This window comes from Hyperolius riggenbachi, chromosome 8 (assembly GCF_040937935.1).
Source record: "Hyperolius riggenbachi isolate aHypRig1 chromosome 8, aHypRig1.pri, whole genome shotgun sequence".
NCBI classification, from domain to species: domain Eukaryota; kingdom Metazoa; phylum Chordata; class Amphibia; order Anura; family Hyperoliidae; genus Hyperolius; species Hyperolius riggenbachi.
Genome location: NC_090653.1, coordinates 101657254 through 101676931, shown reverse-complemented (window position 1 = coordinate 101676931; position 19678 = coordinate 101657254). Strand labels below are relative to the sequence as shown.

The window sequence follows — 19678 nt, the reverse complement described above, 5'->3', positions numbered from 1 at the left end:
ATCCATCGTATGATCTTAGCTTTAGAACAAACAAGGTATTTGGTGCAATTCCTGCACAATCTGACCGGTTACGGCAGGGTGCCCATTAAAATATCAGCATTAAGGGGAAATGTAGGCATCCGATAAACATAAGACTGGGAAAGGCGTCTAATGGTTAGATGTGGGGGGAGGTGGTCTTAAGGGTTGGAGGAATCTTAAGCATTAGGCGTGGGGGGGGGCTTAAGGGTTAGGTGTGTGCAGAGTGAGCACTGTAAAAACAGTGCAAGAGATTTGGGCGCAGCTGGCGCCATCATGGGCCGTAATAAGAATTACGGCTATAGAGACCCTTAGTGAGTAACTTAGGCGCCGTCAAAAGAAGGAGCACAAATTACTACAAAACCACTGTAATTCAGCCGTCAGCAATAGCTGAAGGCAGAATTACATCTTTCCTCCACTATCCATGGCAGCCTGGAGGGGGAATAGTAATTAGCACTGCCGGGACTTGTGCAGGAGCAGGGTAAGCAGTTTATCGGCTTTACACTGCGCTCATCGCACGGTGGCCAATTCATAGGTATGCTGCATGAGGGGGAGGCCTTAACCTCCTTAGCGGTAACCCCGTGCTGGACACTGGGTAAGCCACCGCGGAGGATTCCTCAGGCCCTGCTGGGCCGATTTGCATCATTTTTTTTTCAAACACGCAGCTAGCACTTTGCTAGCTGCGTGTTTGGTCTGATCACCGCCGCCGATGCGCCGTTACCCGCCGCGATACAGGGCCCCCCCCCCCCGCATACCCCTTGCGCAGCCTGGCCAATCGCTGCCAGGCTGCGCTATGGGGTGGATCGGGACTCCCTGTGACGTCATGATGTCGATGACGTCACTCCGTTCCTCGCCATGGCGACGGGGGAAGCCCTCAAGGAAATCCCGTTCAGAACGGGATTTCCTTATGGGCAAGCGGCGCCGGCGGTGATCGGACAATACGAGGGGACGCCGCAGGGAGGGGGGGGGAAGCATGTAGCTAGCGCTAGGCTAGCTACATGCTAAAAAAAAAGTGTAAAAAACCCTCCCGCGGCCGCACAGCCGCGGGAATCATACCGCCAGGGAGGTTAATGTTTAGGAGCTGGGGGAGTTAAGGTTAGTTTCAGGCATTAAAGGGATTCTCTTGCATATATAAAAACGAAAACTGACATTTACCTGGGGCTTCTATCGGCTCCCTGCAGCTGTCCTGTTCCGCGCCGTCGTCCTTCGATCCTCCGTTCCCTGCCGCCAGCACCGGTCTAATTATTCATCTAGATGAATAGAATTGCAGCTGCATGGCCGCGCATGCTCGCTCCCGCGTGCATCATTGGGAGCTTACTGCACAGGTGCAGTACGAAGATTTCATGTACTGCGTCAGCGCAGTAAGCTCCCAATGACGCGCGCAGCCGCAGTTCTATTCATCTAGTTAGATGGGGAACAGAGGATCATAGGATGACGGCACGGGACAGGACAGCTGCATGGGGCCGATAGAAGCCCCAGGTAAGTGTCAGTTTTTGTTTTTATACATGCAAGAGAATCCCTTTAAGAGGGGAGGGTTCTGTGTGAGAGTAGGTTTAGTTAGGACATAGTAAAATATTGGTGCAGTTACTGATATTGTACTAAAGTGGATAATAGAATATAGGTAAAATTACCGATATTCTATTGCTGTTATTTGGCGCCCATTTTCTGGACCAGCACAAGTATCCATGACTATTTTCCCCTCTTCTGGGAAAGAGGCATACATCTGGTTTACGAGCATGTCAGCTGATTTAATGAACACTTCCAAACTCTCGCCACCATTGCTTAATAAACTGGGTAATGTTTGCGTGCCATAGGTTAATGGAACTCTCACTGTAAGGAGCAGAGCCGGGGAAGCTCGCAAACAAACATTCGGCTGCGAAAAATTAATATAATAGGTTCATTTGTGCTTGATTCACAGCTGAGATGTGACATCTAGTGGGGATTTTAGGAAGATGGATGGAGTTTTTAGCTTGAACAAATCATCATTATTGCAGCGTGCTGTTATTATCTGGAGTTTTCACACACAATAGGTGGAGAATTATTAGTATTGTTTTTTGTGCAATTACAGTATGCATAAGAACAATTAGGCTGTAGATCATGAATGTGTTGTTGTGGAGGAAGCCGATGAAGGTTCCATATTGCGTAACTTATAACTCTGCAATGACCTGAAGACTTCCTAATAAACTTTATAACGTTTCAGGCACGTCTGGGTGAATAAGCATCTCATTGCTGCGGCTGTTTAGCAGGGAACTGCGTGCTATTGTAGTGTGGAGGATTTGTGTTATATGTAGCTGGCTGCAGGTAACTCTTATGAATACTGTAAGAAAAGCACCGGCTATGATCTCTGAAGCTAAGAGCTAGACAAATAAGTAAGGGCTGGTTCACACTTGCTTGTATCCATGTGATATGTATTTAAGGCTCCACTTAAATACAGGAAGCAGATCCTATGTTAAAAATAGGATCTGCTTTCACTTGTTACAGAACACGGATTGAACGCTGATCTGTGTGCTGCGGAACACGAGACCGAACGCAGAGTCCCAACGTGGCACATTTCTCAGACCGATCAGGAAAATGTGTCCAATGAAAGCCTATGAGAACGGACACCCCACAAGGCTAGTCCCCGCATCCACGTCACTCGTTTTACTCACAACCACGCCACCCCCATGATGTCATTATCACGTGTCTCGCAGCCCATCACACAGCTCTGTCTCTTCTAAACAGCCTGGTGGATCTCCATTGGGCTGCAAAAGACCGGCCCTTAGTCATGGGCCTCAAGCTACATACAAATAGTTGAATTGTGTTTTCTGAAACTATTGTTCATGATTGCATCAGCTAACCTTCTACTGTCTGTGGCTCCGACTGACGGAAGTGCGGGCACCCGGTACCGGAGCTACAAACATTGGAGGACGGCGGCGTGGGAGCGATCCGAGTGGATGGGGCTGGAGGAAGCCTCAGGTATGTATACTTTTTTTTAACTTTTAATGCGTTCTGGTACACTTTAAGGCAGGGCGCACCCTGACCTTTTAACTTGCTTAGGCTGATGTGCATAGGTGCACCTTGGTGCTCCCTGCTTCTTTAAATAAGACCTTGCTTACTTGGTGTGGTGCAGTGTGTGCCTCTGCTGTTCAAATGTTCCCAGCCACAGCTGGATTGATACCCTTCCCACCAAAAGCCAGTGCCTCGCCTGCTTTTGCCTTGGTCTGGTCTTGATTCCCTAACCTCTGATGTCATTGCAGACTTCTTGGTGAGATTGTGTTAGGCAAGTGATAATTTTTTGACTGGTGTAAAGGATAGCGGAGATACCGCTGCATGGCCAAGCGGCATGGCGGCTATCTCCTCGTATCAGCCGGCGGCCTCTGCCGCGCAGCTACATGCGGCTGCTTTGCCTGGTCCTTCTAGTGCACATAGATTGAGAGCTGCGCGTCAGGCGACAGGACCTTTATGCAAGTAAAAGAGGAGTCAGCTGATCAGCCGGTCAGCTGACTCCAGTAGTGCTCCGGATTGGCTGAGTGACTGGGGCGGCGATGTGGGGCGTTCTGAGTATATATAGGATCTGCCTGTCAGTTGCTGGTTGTCTGCTGTTGCAAACGCTAACTTGCTAGCGCTCAGATCTTAGTCAGATCTTACAGTGTGTTAGAACCAGCTGGAGCTGGGAATTCACACTTAGCCAGTTTCCGTTGATAGCTTAAAGTACTATTGCATTGTGATATCTGTGTACAAATTTTTAGTCTAGATCCCAGGTGTTGAAACCAAGGACTTCACACCTAGACTAGGATATTGCTATATCGCTACTATTTATCTGTTATGATCTTCTGCTTTCCTGACTACTCTCCCGTTTGCTGATTCGGTACTTCTGCCTATCTGATTACTGTTGCCGACACTGCCTGAACCTTACTCTGAATCAGCCTTCCGTCTCTGTACCTTATCTGTTCGTTCGTTGCTGACCCTGCTTGTCTGACCTTCCTATCCTCACTAGTGGGTCTAGCCATTAGTGAGGAATTTCTGAGAGCTGTCACCTACTCCCTAGGTTATCAGTCTTTGCAGCACTGTCTGCAACTCTTGCTCCTCAAGTGTCTGCTAGCTGCAGTAGAGTCTTATTCACCCGCTCCTCAGGTGATCATTCTTGCAGCACAGTCAGTGGTTCCTGCTCCTCAGGTGCTCACTGGCTGCAGTGCAGTCTGAATTCCCTGCCCCTCAGGGGATTCTTGGCTGCAGTATTGTCTGAATCTCCTGCTTCTCGGGAGATCTCCTCTTTCATTGCTGTCGCACCAAAACACTATTCCACATTGGTTGTCCTGTGTCTAGCTATACTAGTATTATTGGTGATTCTGCAGGTCACCACATAATTCGGTATAGCATCTGTATTATTGGTGATTCTGCAGATCACCAATCAGAAAAATCTGTGTTGCTGACACCAATCGTTACAACTGGTAAGTGTGTTTTGTAATATAACTATGGTGCAGAGACAAAGAAAAACGTACTGAATTTGTGGTTCATTTTTAATTTTTTTTTTCTTTGGTCTGTTGGTTTTTACTAAAACTATTAGCCTTAACCCTCACCCTAAGGGCTCATACACATGCCCATCGGGGAACAGGACCTGATGATCCTTGGCCGACATTGCTGAGCCCTGCAGCCCACACGCTTGTTAGCTGTGTAGCTGATTACATTCCTTGTTGCCATGCGAGGGGGCAGTGGGACAATGAGCTCACACATCTTTGTATTTGCCGTACATTTGACAAGCTACTTAAACTATCTCCTACAATCCAGTTTTGGCACTGCTTTACAGAGCATACTGATTTAGTTGATGGTTTTATATCTACATGGGGAACATTTACATTTAATTGGGAAAAACATTACGAAACAACTTGATTCCTCTCATTTTAGTAAGAACATAATCTCTTTTTGTGCAGCAAGAACCTCGGTATCTGGCGCAGGCGGTGATTGCCTGATGGCGGATACATGTGCTTACCGTTGCTTGAACTAGCCTTAAAAGCACTACCCCCATGTGCATGAAAAAAGGCGCTGTGAAAATAGAGCCCGGCTGGATAACGAAACGGCGTCAGTGGATAACGAAATCTGATACAATAAACATGGTTGTCAAACTTGGTTAACAATAAATACCGTTGTAAAAACAGACAGGAGATAATGACGAAAATTTATTAACGTTAAAAATCATTACATAATTTAACAATACAGCTTAATCCAACCCTACTTTCACACAGAACCCTCCCCTGGTGGCGCCTAACCCTAACCACTCCCTCTACAGAAACACCCTTTTACACATAGAAACAATAATATCTTTCATAACGTAAAATCTGTACATACAAATGAAATATGATAAACTAGAAAGTTGCAAGCTTCTAAAATGATCTAATCTAATGACTGCCTAAAGACCCATACACTGCTCACTGATGTCACCTGTCGAGTATTGGGACCCGATCCCTTGGGCAACAAAGCTTTTGTGCCACCCAAACATTTCTTCCTACATTAACCAATATCGCCAGGAAATGCTGTTGATTAGCTCAGTTCCCGACTAAAAATACAATTTACATGCAAGATATAATGATTAGGGTGTATTCGCATCATAAACCTCATGAGAAGTGCTGGTTTATGCGAGCATGGTCCAGTTATGCACTGCACACAGTACGTTACCAGACAATGCACATCAACAATAGAGATCAACAATCAGTACAACAATATGCAGGGGGGTGCCTGGCACCTGGGTGCAAGATTTGCTCTGGCGCCTATGGGAGTGGTTAAATTAACCGCGCCTAACCACATAACCACACCCATGTCCTGCCTAATCACACCCACACCGTCCACCTCTTTACGCATGCATGTGATACCCCATTCCTACCCCTCTTCCATGCATAGCAATGACTCAATCCATTTTCCAATCTAAAGATAAATAAACTGAGTAGACAGACATTACCATGTTCAAAACAAAGAAAAAACTATTTATAACAAAAACATTTTTTATAAAAAAAAAAAAAAAAAAACCCATTTAGGTAGTGAGTGACAGGGACCCCCATTTAGGTAGTGAGTGACAGGGACTCCTGTTTAGGTAGTGAGTGACAGGAACCCCAGTTTAGGCAGTGAGTGACAGGGAACCCCCCCCTCTAGCCGCCGCTCCCCCCTCACCTTGCAGTTAATCAGACCTCAGTCAGCGGGCGCCGGATGCACCCGCTCTATATGCGGAAGTGATGTCATGTCCGCATATCAGTGCAGTGTGCTAAGGCCTAGCGCCCGCACTATTGGTCGCCGCCTGATCGAGGTCTGACGCGGCTAGAGGGAGGGAGCGGCGGCTAGAGGGGGTGAGCAGTGGCCGGGCGGCGCCTGTCAGAGAGAGGCGCCTGGGTGCAATGCACCCGCAGCACCCGCCCAGGCGCGGCCCTGACAATATGCACAGCATGCATTTGTATTATGCAGATATTACTCTAAAACACACATGGTTTGAACATAGCCTCTACATTTCATTTACTATTTCAATTTCTGAGTAAAGATGATAAATTGAATTTTAATTATTTGGAGTTGCTGACAGATTTGTTGCAATTTCTATGCATCCTGAAACTGGATTAAAAAATGCAGTCACTGCTGATCCTGATTATGCAAATTTTAAGCTTCAGAAAAATTGCAACAATATCTGCATAATATAAAAAAGTCCACTTTGGTTGCTGATGGAGCTAAAATAAACATGTATATTATTTTACCGCAATTTTCATGCACGTCAATGGAGGTGCTTTCTTAAAGGCACAAACTCCGCAGTTTGGCTCAGCCCTACATGTGGCTGTTTATTCATATGGTGTTGCATGAAGGTGGCAACTCTGTCTGGCACTGCTGCTTTGCACTACACTGACAGCTACCAGAATTGAGTCCAATGCTTAGTAGTCAATGTGAGGTCAATATTTTTTGTAGATATTTTCCTCTTTTTAAGCAATTTTGAAAGATTTTTCTCCATTTCCGAACATTAGGTAAAACATGAGGTAAATGCATAAAGTGAGATAAAGCATGCGGTATTTCAGCGGTAAGCATGCAGTAAATAAATAATAGTAATCTTTAATTGTCTCCTACAAGTTAGGATAGTCTTTTGAAGATTTTTTTTTGGAGGGGGGAAGGTGTATTTGATTTTGTAGCAACCTATGAAAGTATCAGAGGCGTAGCAATAGGGGTTGCAGAAGTTGCGCCTGCATCGGGGCCCTTGGGCAGGAGGGGCCCCAAAGGGCCCTCCAACTGCAGTATTAGCTCTCTATTGGTCCTGTGCTCATTATAATCACTTCAATAGATGCTTTGAATAGTAGTAATCATTAACAAGCAGTTCCCCATCCCCTTCTTGCACTTCTGACACGGTGGTTGACATTGGCAAGTTTTAGTGCGCCGTATCAATTGTTATGTATAGAGTGCTTGGGGAGCTCCAATGTAAAACTTGCATCGGGGCCCACAGCTCCTTAGCTACGCCACTGGACAGAATATTTATAGGCATCCTATATAATAATTTGCAAGCGTCCCTGTGTCTGTCCCTGTGTCAGTGCTTTTTGCACTGCGCATGTGCAGGGACAAGATGCAGAGACGCTGCCGAGAGCCAGAGGAGGACGGGGCCAGAAGGGGCGGGCACGACGGGTGGGCGAGTGCGCGCACAGCGGATTAGTGACAGACCTAGCCCGTTTTTAGACGGGCAGAGGTCACTAGTCCCTTATAAAAAAAAAAAAAAATTCCAGTAAATTTTTGGAGTTTTATTTCTACTATTCTTTTCTATTATAAAGCCTGAATAGGACCAACACTAAAGCAGCAATAAGAACTCCAAAACTGCAAAATGCATACAAATTGACTTTATCTCCAGGCACAGGCAGGTCAACTGATTGGTAAATTATGTGCTAACATGTCCCATAATTTCCATGAGAATAGCTATTTTCGGTAAAATTAATGCAAATTACCTCGAATTATCTCATAAATTTACCTCAAGAGGTATAAAACATGACTAAAACTTACCAGAATTGCTAAATGTCATTACACCATGAGGTAAATTACTGTAAATGAGGTCATTTGTTTGATAACCCTACCAGAATTAAGGCCATTTTTGTGTCTTGAGGAGAAAAAACAAAACAAAGAGACACCGAGAGCCCAATCTGGTCAATAATATGATGGATGTAAAAAACAGGCATGGTTATTATTCTCACAAAATTGGGTTACTGAATAAAAGCAACTGCTCGATGCGCATGAAGGGAAGTGCCTCTTTTTCATGTACAGCTCTGTAGGGCGTCATTTTCCCTTTTTCATGTGTTGATCCCCATTTTCACATGTAGCAACCCCTCTTTCATGCTCAGGTGCCCCCTTGGGCTGCAACCACCCAAGGCCTGAGCCTTTGTGGCCTTTCCAGAAATCCTGCCCTGTCCTTTAACCCCCTTGCCGTTCCAATTATTGCGGCAAGGGGGCAGTGCAGCACTTTTTTTTTTTTTTTAAATCATGTAGCTAGCCTAGCGCTAGCTACATGATAGCCGCTGAGCAGCGGCATCCCCCTAACTACTCCGATCGCCTCCCGCGATCTGCGCAAGCAGGAAATCCCGTTCAGTACGGGATTTCCTGCTTGGCTTCCCACGTCGCCATGGCGATGATCTCGATGACGTCACAGACGTCGTGATGTCAGATGGAGTCCCGATCCACCCCTCAGTGCTGCCTGGCACTGATTGGCCAGGCTGCGCAAGGGGTCGGGGGGCGGCGCGGCGGGGCGGCGACGATTGAGTTATGCACAAAGTGCTAGCTGCGTGCCATAAAAAAAAATTTGAAGATCGGCCCAGCGGGGCCTGAGCAATCCTCCTGCGCGGGTTACCCCGAGCTCAGCTCGGGATAACCGCCAAGGAGGTTAATAAGCCTGAATGATAGTTTCCGATCAATATAATGAATTGATTGTTCAAAGATTTGTTTCATTAATGGCCACCTTAAGATGCACTTGCTCTTCCCTTTTTTTTGCATTCCACATCTCGCCCTTGGTGTAATTTTGTGCAGTGGACACTTAGGCAGCCGCATACACAGCTCACCTGTCTCTTTGTTTCCTGTGCATGCCATCTACATGATGAAACAAACAATTAGCATAGTGGCTTTGAAAAATGATTTCAACTAATCAAAATCTCCATCCATGCAAATGAGCGCATCAGAAAGCTGTTTAGCATGAAATCTGTGCTGATCCCGGTGATGCTGCAATTAGAGCTATATGTGTGTTGTCAGCAGTCTGCGATTTACACATCCAGGCAAGCCCTGGCAATAGATAATGCCTTTTTATGGCAGGCATAGGTTGGATGGTTTTGGGCAGGGACTCATTGTTAAAGATTAATGATGCAAGGAGTCTCACTAATGCTGTTAGACATCGCATGGTGTGGTGTTCCAGTTATATCTCACTAAACCTATCTAGCATTTCTAATAAAAACTGAATGTGCTTATCCTGCACAAAGAACCACTCAATATTGTGCTGCATAGGTGAACGGATTGTAAATTAAACATTAATTCAGAGTGAGCTGGCGACATCTAGTGGCCGGAAATAGGAAGTGTGAGCTTCATTAATAAGTAGAGTTTTACAGTTGGATTAGTTGTTAGTTTAGATTAACACAAAGTTCAACACCCTGCAATAATAATAGAAAAAAAAGCATAATTAAATTTTTGCCACTTTCTGATTAATATTTTTCCGTAATGTGTGTAGTAGAGATGACTGCATCCTGCTAATTGATTAAATCTAGGTCTACTCGCATGCGTAGCCATCTTAGGCAGAAGATAATAACAGTCATGAATTTTAATTTCATTTTAAATCATGTCAGTCTACTAATCTATAAAAACTCGATTATGAGACAAGAACTCTGTAGCGTTTAGCCAATGTGTCTGTTCTGGCTGCCACTATTTATTATTCATCGTTCAATCTGCGCCGTATGCAGAGTTCATGGGATGGACGGGTTGGTTGGCCATAAATTCTAATAATGCTAATTATTGTTATAGGCATGTATGAGCACACTGATTGTAAGTAAGTGCTTCCAGGACATGAGCAGGAAAGATGTGGTCAGTGGATTCCGCTCAGTAATTCCAATGAGAGGCTCCTTTCAGGTTGGCTTTTCTGTATAAGTTATAGCACTAACAAGATGCTTTAACATTGGTACATTAAAACAACTAAACAAAACAAAGAAGGAACAGTGAGTGCCAACAATAGTGTAGTATGTTGAGAATACACAATCAAAATACAGGGTCGCAACAAAGTTTATACTCACAACCGTGGGTTACCACAAAGGCATCCACTGTGCAGACAGGTGGAGAGATTACTCGACCCTGCTCTGGTTAAGAAGCCACTCTCTGTAGATAGGAAAAATGAGGATATCAACCCTCTTCCAAGAGTGGACTAGACAATCAACTGATAATGTGAACAGAGGCACCAATCATAGTATAAAATTAGTTAAAAACTGTTAAAAAGGAGAAAGTAGTGGTGGACTTACCTCTCCGCAAGTAGACACAGATACTGTTTAATTTTTAAACAAATCGTTTATGCAAAACACTCCACAAAGCTGCAACGTGTTTCGCATGGTTTAATCTCTCTTAATCAGGCAATAGTTTGGAGCAGGGGCGTAACTAGAATTTGCAAGAATTTGAGCGCCCCCACCCTGGGGCATGCTCATGGCAGTTTTATGGGGACAGGAGGGGTCACAGCATGAGGGGAGAGCTTGGTAGCACGTTGGTGGGGAGGGGGGACAGTTCCCCCCCCCCCCTCACCTCGGTCTCTCCCCTCTGCGCTCCCCTCCTGCATCTAAGTGTTAGCAGCTTCGGCAGCAGCTATAATTACCTCCATTCACCACTGGAGGTCGCTGATCTGCAAGGGCTTCAGATTACTTCCTGTTTTAACAAGAAATAATGTGAAGCCCTTGCAGATCGGCAACCTCCGGTGGTGAATGGAGGTAATTATAGCTGCTGCTGCCACCGCCGCTGCTAACACTTACATAGAGGCAGGAGGGAAGTGCAGAGGGGAGAGCCCGTGGTGAGGGAGGGGGGGAACTGTCCCCCCCTCCCCACCGACCTGCTACCAAGCTCTCCCCTCCTGCCCCCCCAAAATGACTGAGCAAGCCCCCCCCCCCCCCCGGGGGCGGGGGCTGCTTCCCCTATTGTTAAGCTAGTGGTTTGGAGCAAAAACTAGATATGATCTTTTAGGAGTGCCTCTGACTAGGTTTTGCTCCACACTATTGCCTGATGATGCATGATTGAACGCACACAACACGTTGCAGCTTTGTGAAGTGTTTTAATAAATGATTTGTTGAAAAATTCAACACTACAGTATCTATAGCTACTGGCGGAGAGGTAAGTTCACCACTACCTTCTCTTTTTAAACAGTTTTAAACTTATTTATACTGTACATAGCAAGGAAATGAACAGCGCTACTTAAAAACAGATGAGTGCCTACCTGCAAAAGAGTGCAAGCCCCACTTGTGGGATAAAATACACACCTAGCATACACATGACCTGTCTACCACTGGAGGATGTTGGTTTCCTGTAACAGCTTGCATGCAACTTGTTAAGTACTCGTCCCTCCCACTGCGAAAAAGTCAATCCTCCATGGGAGAGGACCTAACACTAACTAAATCCTACCTATGCATAGCCTGGGCGCGCTACCAAGTAAAATTGAAAATTGCGCAAAAAGTGGGATCAGCGCATCACCAGGCCGCCTCCGATCAGTGATGCGCTGAGCCCCCCCAGAGTATCGCTGTTCATTTCCTTGCTATGTACTAATTTAATTCATTTTTGGTCAGCTGCTCCCACTTAACAGCTTTGCTTTTGGTGTATATGCAGAGCCTCTGTTTGGGTTCAAGGTGCGTTTGTAGTTCCTGGGGGGGCTCAGTGCATCTCTGATCAGAGGCCATTTGGAGGCGGCCTGGTGATGCGCTGATCCCACTTTTTGCGTTATTTTATACTGTGATTGGGGCCTCTGTTCACATTAACAGTTGATTAAAACAACTAAAGTGGTGGAAAGAAAAAGGATAAACTGCAGTATTTTACAACGATACACAGTAGATTACTTCTTTCCCAAAACATTATGCAATGCATGCATACCCTCCAAACAATGTCTTCCCAACACCTGGGTAACCAGACACTTGACATCTAGATAAACAGAGTAACCTTTCTACTATCTATCTATACTAATACCAAGGTCATGTATGGTTTTTTTTTTTTCGTAACCCAGATTTCCTCCTTTCCTAACACTAATCTTAACCCCTTACTAATTGGCTTTATTGATAGCTCTAAGCTTGCATCCACAGTGGGACGGTATGGTTGCACGTTATAAAGTCTTATAACGCAGTTTACCACACTGCAAAAAATGTTGCGTTGTGGTAACTCGCTGCTTGCAGTGCATTACCTCTTAACGCAGACACGTTGCGACTTTAACGTCACATTAAAGAGACTCAGTAACAAAATTTTCAGCCTTATTTCTTCTATCCTATAAGTTCCTATACCTGTTCTAATGTGCTCTGGCCTACTTCAGCCTTTCCTAGTTGCACAGTGGCTGTGTTATCTCTGTTATATAATCTAATCTCTTTTTCCTCTGTCGGCTCTGTCAGACTCAGGCTGGAATGTGCAGGTCTGCTTGTGATAGGATAGAAGCTATACACACCCTCTCCAGGCCCCTTCCAAGCTCTGTATGACACACACTGAGCTACTCTCAGCCTATCACATGCTGTTAGCAGCCATGTCTTGTTTGTAAACACTGCCTACAACTGGCAACTACAAGCCAGGATTGCAGCAGGGAGTGGCAGAAACAGCACAGAGGGGCCCAGGAGAACAAAATGAATAGAATGGTATGCTTTTTATTGTATGAATTTTAGAGTACAGATTCCTTTTAAACTGCAACGTCTCACTGTGAATACAGCCTAAACCTTTTTCTGTTAAATGGCCAACAGTATCGTTGACTTTTCATCATAGTCTAGTTTTGCCCCTAATTTTAACCTTTCATATGAACTAATATGATACTTTCTAATGACGTAATTTTCAGTCATTGTTGGCAACTGAATGACACCCAACCGGTAGCTCACATTCATGTGATAATACCAAACTACAGCAGCCAATCAGTAATTCATGTGAGCTTTGTGTTTGCTCTTGCACAAGGGAGACAATAGAAGTTCTGGGCACTACAACCTAAGCCTTAGTTTTGTGTTGGATAACTGACTGCAATAATTATAAGTAAATTATAGTGCATTCTACTCGGAGAGAAAGGTACATTTTATGTTTTTTAATTGAATGTATTTAAATTTTTTAGTGGTCCTTTAATCTCGGAGCAACAGCGGAAGGAGGTCAGTGGGGTCAGGTTATGGCTTTCTGCTAGGGAGTAAGAGCTAGCTGCAAAATGCCCGCTCTCCTTGCAACTGCCTGCCAGTTTGGCAATAGGATCCTGATCACTAGAGATGAGGGCAGACAGTTTTGTGAAAAGAGATACTGTTCAGGGGACATGAGCAGTGACAGAGAGGGACAACTTACCAATGTTGCTGCCTCTCGCCTTTGTGATGTACACTGCTCTCCAACTTCCTGACAATTTTCTACCTTCACAGCCAGAAGTCAGGAAGATGGAGTGCAGTGGCGAAAAGAGGCCAAATGGGTAAGTAAACAAACAAAGACAAATAACATTTATGCTGTGCTCTTCTTCTGGTGGATTCAAAGCACCAGAGCTGCAGCCACTAGGATGGGCTCTATAGGCAGAAGCAGTCTTGCCCAAGGTCTCCTACTGAATAGGTAGATCCTCTCTGCCAAGGTCAGCGCTCCCGAACACTCGAGGACAGTTTCACTTCTCACACCACTGATCTTGTTCATCCTTGCTGGTCACGTAACTGTCCTTTCTAAAGGGAAATTATCTGGAACAGCTGCATCAAATTTTAAAATTGTGAGCGTAATGGTGTAGTCCTCTTCTCTAATGTAGCTAACTATTTTACTTTGATATTAAATATTTGTAATCACTTAATCAAGTAATTGCTATAATTTAACTTAATATATAATAGATCTAAATTAAACTTTTTTTATGTTTTACAGGAATTTCTACTACATAACCATCCTTCGGGATCCCGTTTCTCGCTACTTGAGTGAATGGAGACACGTTCAAAGAGGTGCAACCTGGAAAGCTTCTCTACATGTATGTGATGGAAGATCTCCAACAACTGATGAGCTACCCAGTTGTTACACTGGAGATGACTGGTCAGGCTGCTCACTGAAGGAGTTTATGGATTGCCCGTACAATCTGGCCAATAACAGACAAGTCCGTATGTTGGCTGACTTGAGCTTGGTAGGATGTTACAACCTGACCGTGATGCCGGAGGAGCAAAGGAACAAGGTGCTTCTAGACAGCGCCAAAGAAAACCTCAAACGCATGGCTTTCTTCGGCCTTACAGAATTCCAGAGGAAGACGCAATATCTGTTTGAAAAGACTTTCAACATGAACTTCATCTCTCCTTTCACTCAGTTCAACAGCACAAGGGCATCAAGTGTGGAAATAGATGGCCAGACACAAAAGCGTATAGAGACATTAAATTTTCTAGACATGGAGTTATACGAATATGCAAAAGACCTTTTCTTACAAAGATACCAATTTATGAGACAAAAAGAACACCAGGAAGCACGACGGAAACGCCAGGAGCAACGTAAAATCATGCGCGCAAAACATGCAAATCACAAACTCGAGATGGATAACTCAACTGCTGATTATATAGGGAATGTTGAGAAGTGGCGGTAGTAGATTTTATGGTCTGTAGTCTACTAGTAGAACTGTACAATAAAATCTCTAACAAAAGAGGGGGGGAAAAAACTAGGTGATGACCTTTTCCAAATGATTTTGAGCTTCGTATACACTTGAAGCTGAAGACATTTATCAGTTGCCTTTGCAGATGCCTTTGCATTAATTAATGTAATTATACTGTACAAGGGGGTTAGATGGGTGACCTAGTTGACTAAGGTTGAGAAGAAAATGATCGTCTTTTAGTAGAACTAATTATCAAAGAGTCACGGGATCCTGCTTGCATTTTAACATTCTTTAAAACACTCCATCAGACTATGTTCCATAGTTCATGTTGATGTAAAAAACAAAATTCTGTTTTCCATTTTATACAAAAAAAAAAAAAAAGCTTAAAATCTTAAGTTTGCTCATTCTCAGGAGGGGATACTGAATCCATTTCAAATGTAAATGTATTTGAGATACTGTTTAATATATTGCTGATTTAAGCTTTATGCAGTACTTTTACCAAACAGTCAATACATAGCGAAAAGGTGGCAAGCCGTGGTCCAAGAACAAGTGGGGATCTTCACGAATGGACTGCTTTTTAGAGTGGAATGAGGGTACATATTTTATACTGCCCCGTGCAATTTCTTTTCTTAGCAATGCAGTATGCTGTGGATCAAAGCAAGTTGTTACGAGATATGATGTGAATTATATATTAGGAGACTGATCTGTACTGTAATCTTTAGCCTGTCCATAACGATTCCCTTTCAGATCTATTTCAGGTCTGTGTACCTCTAGCAGACTGATGTTCTAAACCTATAAATGTGACTTTTAAGGCTTCATCTCCTGGGATAAGTAGGCCCAAAGATCTGTTAGGTGCTCAAAAATTGATGATTTTGCATCATGAATGCACCTACAGTGAGATTTTGTTTAAAGAAAATATTTGAAGTAAACCCACGCGATCCTGGATTTATTTAAAGCAGAATGACAGTCTGGCAGAGCATTCAATAAAAACTTGTTTCCCAACTCTTTATAAGTTATCCTTATTTGTACTTTACTTATGGGTCCCAAAATGTCATCTATGTAAAAAGCAATGCTTGGTATGATTTACCTTCTTAAAACAGAAGGAAACTTGCAATAATTCAGCTTCAAGTGAACATTTGTGGTTACCCACATTGCACCATTACTGAATATGCAAATTCTCTTTATGCCCCTGTAAGCCAGGCTAGCATCCAGAACCGCTGGTGTATAGCAAGCCTATAGCTTTAAATTTTATACAGCCACACCAACCCCACATGTAGACAGCCTGTTTCAGACTTTTGGTCCTCATCAGTACATGGCAGGGATTGATATGGCTGTATGGGATAGGGCTTGGACCAGTACAACAGAGTAACTAAGCAGCTCGGGGTTTGGGTCACCCCGAGCTGCTTGGTTACTCTATATAAAAATCACAAGTCTTCCCCAACATTGAGTGTGGTGGTAAATTGCCATTACAATGAAAGTATTATATGAAATTTATTCAAAAGTCTTACACTAAGTAAAACTTTCTCTTGTCTGCTTACAGTCACACTGAATCCTGCAACTAATGAGCAAAAGACAATCTGGGAAGCTGTGTGGATCTATTTAATCTTTTCCGCAACAATCTAGCAAAATATGGTTTGCTCCTGTATGATTTCTTGTGGTATGTCAATCTATTGCAGCAGAGAGAATATTTTAGAACACTATTTTGCTGTGGACGGATTCACGCTACCGCATTCACACAGACACAAATTCACACAACATTCGCTTATAGTATGCGGCTGTTGCAGGATCACTAGAGTCCCTTTTAGCAGGCCATACACTCATGTTGATAGATGGCTGATTTGATCGCTCTGATTAAACGAGTGAGAAATTGGGGAAGCATCTGGCCTAAAAAAATTGACCGACAGAGTGATTTCCTTCTGAAATCACTCAAAAGGGTTGATCGGTCCAGGCATAACATTTTGGTTGATCGGGAGCATTGTGCTAGCGGCATTAGATTCGGTGAATGATGAAGGTACTCTCACTGTCCAACTCACAGCCCAGTCACTGCTTCTCCCTGGGGTCTTCACTTCCGCGTCATAATGCAGGGGATAGACAGTGCACTAGGGGCCTCTAGTGGTCACAGTGCCCCTAGTGTCTGTTCCCTGCATTACATCCCACATTCGCCCAGGGACACAAGTAATAAAGATGGAGCAGCCCCCAGGGAGAAGCAGAGACCGGGACCACCCAGTGTAGAGGGGGAAACTAGGACCTGGCAGGCACACAGATTTTCAAGATTTCATGCTAAAATTGATGGAAAGTCTGTGTGCAGTTTGTGGAGGACATCGAGCAGATAGATCCTCTCTCCAATTGAGTGGAATCCAGCTGCTGGCCATATTGACCAGTGTATGCCCACCTTTAGTAAATTAGGCCCATTGTAATGGAGCATGAGTGTTAAACGAGTTGTAAACATTAACTAATTGATAGGGTTTCACAAACATCTAAATCCTGTAAGAAACAGCCAAACATGAATATATCTGTATGTGCAAAGTTATCTAATATTTTCTGATGAACTTTAAAGGTGGCCACACTTTATACCAAAATGATCCAATTTTACGGCAATAAAAAGAAAAAAAGAGCTTTCAGTTTTTCAGGACAACCAATCGTTTTTATTGTCTTTTTTTCTCCTCATTTGAACAACAAATACGATCAGATTTTCTGTGTTTTTCCAAATAAGTCGATCAGGAGTGGTGGATTTTTCTGATCAATTTTTATGAAAATTGAATGGTGTAGGGTATAGTGTCCATTTATTAGTGTAAACCCAAGCAATTTTTTTTCAGTTTTCTTAAAAAAATGTTCATAATTGGGGAATTAATTGAACACGTGTGTGGTACATTGTAACATTTAAAAAATCTGACCAAGCAGAAAAATGTATTGTAATTCTTAAATTAAAAATAGAAATTTAAAAAAAAAAACTGTATGGTGTGTGGGGCCACCTTTGAAGAGATATATTGCCAAAAGTAATTTTTTTTTTCATACCCTGCATTGAAGCCACTATTAAGGTGGCCAGACACCATACAATGTTTGCAGTTCTTGAATTGAAAAGATATTTCAGTCAATTTTTTCTCACGGATTATAATGCTGGTAATACACCATGAGATATTTTGGCAGTTAGATGGTTCGATACATAATTTCTGACAGGTCTGATCTGATTTTTGACAATTTTTCTGATCAATATCTCGTAGAAGTGAATTGAAATCCATCAGAAAATCGATCAGACCGTAAATCTGCTGAAAAATCTCATTGTGTATTCCCAGCATAACATTTCAAAAATCTGAACAATATTCCACACACACACGTTAAATTTTTCTCCAATTATGAAAAAAAAAAAAAAACTCAAAACACTCCCAATTCTTCTTTTGTCAAAAAAAAAAAAAAAAAAAAAAAAAAAAAAAAAAAAACAAACAGGAAATTTGATCAGCTTTCTTGAATGAATGAAAAAAAGCTTTATTTTTTGGGGACAACTGATCATTTGTATCGAGTTGCTATAAAATTGGATCACTTTTTTGAATGATATGGGGCCATCCTTACAGGGATCCCTCTCTGATTTTAAAGCACAGATTAAATTGCATTACAAAATTCAGTAAATTCACAGATCAGTACAGGTATGAAAGGATTTAGAGTATACCTGCCAGATTTAGATTATTCTATTGGGGCTGAATATCATGCTTTATCTGAATATTATTAACTTTGGGGCCTGTAGTATTTTGCATTCGTTTTAATGAAATAAATTCTCTAGTTTTCCGTGTAGTCACAAGAGGGTATTGTTGGTAAATGAGAGATGGGCTGTTCATGTAGAATAATAGAGACTATCTACGAATGGTTCCCTCTAATGACTGAAGGGGGCAGGAAAACATTTCCACCATGAAGACTGGAGGCTGCTGCAACACCAAATGCTAAAGGACCTGGATTGCTTTAGAAAAACATTAAACATCTAACTGACTTTTTAGCTGCTGCATCTCTCAATATAGTTAAAAGTAGTTTTGGTGTTCGGGATCCTACATTTGGAAAATCAATTTATGTTGAATAGCGCACTCCAGCACCCAAGCTAGTGGAGAGGGTCACAGGATTGCTATTCACGCCACACGTCACATGACTACAATGCTTCCTCTTTCCAAGCTGGAATGAGCGCACCATGAACTCTAAAAACTATATAAGGCCTTGTTCACATCTACCTAGTGCAGATGATGGAGCGATCCGAACGCAACGTATACGAGCGCACACCATCAGCGGCTCTGCCCGCTGCACTGCTGATCCCATCCATTGACAGCGATAGGATCAGCTCTGCGCTTCCGGGCAAAATGCAGGCAGCAGTACACAAGCGCTTCCTAGTGCATCGTACTGCTGCACAGCACAGTAGATGTGAACGGTAGAAGGTCTGCCTATACCCTTCTACCGTTCCAGTACATCATACGCGCATCCAAATGCGCACGGAAGCGCGTATGATGTGAACGAGGCCTAAAGCAATAGCGATCCGGCTATGGATGCAGTCCTAAAAATTCAATTTGCAAAAGGATCCGAGACTCCCCTTAGTCCACCTCCGGGCTAGATTTGTACCCCAGATTCACTACGAGTGACCCATCTAGCCGGGGGTCAACTTCTAAGGGTGAGTGCCCACTTCTGAGGATGAGGTGGCTACTCGTAGTGAACCTGGGGTACAAATCTGGCCCGGAAGTGGACTAAATGGAGTCTCAGAACCTTTTGCAAATTGAATTTAGGACTGCATCCATAGCCCAAGCGATATTGCCTTATATAGATTTTAGATTACTGGACAATTTAAAGGAGCGCACCACTGTGTATATGTAAACACTTTCAATTCAGTCAGCGCAGTGTTTTAAGAATAGCACCATGAACTCTGCCCACTGCTTCGGGTGCTGAAGTTCAGTGTTC

The 19678-nt window shown here is 43.5% G+C and overlaps 1 protein-coding gene across 1 annotated transcript in view; it reads left to right on the top strand.

The window, feature by feature from the left end:
* The window catches only part of HS6ST2 (heparan sulfate 6-O-sulfotransferase 2), a 557112-nt gene extending 538996 nt beyond the window's left edge, over window positions 1-18116 (top strand). The window contains exon 2 of the mRNA XM_068250945.1: window positions 14050-18116. Coding sequence (XP_068107046.1) covers window positions 14050-14746 — 697 coding nt within the window. The 3' untranslated portion in view covers window positions 14747-18116. The remainder of the gene's footprint in view (window positions 1-14049) is intronic.
* Window positions 18117-19678: the final 1562 nt, after the last annotated feature.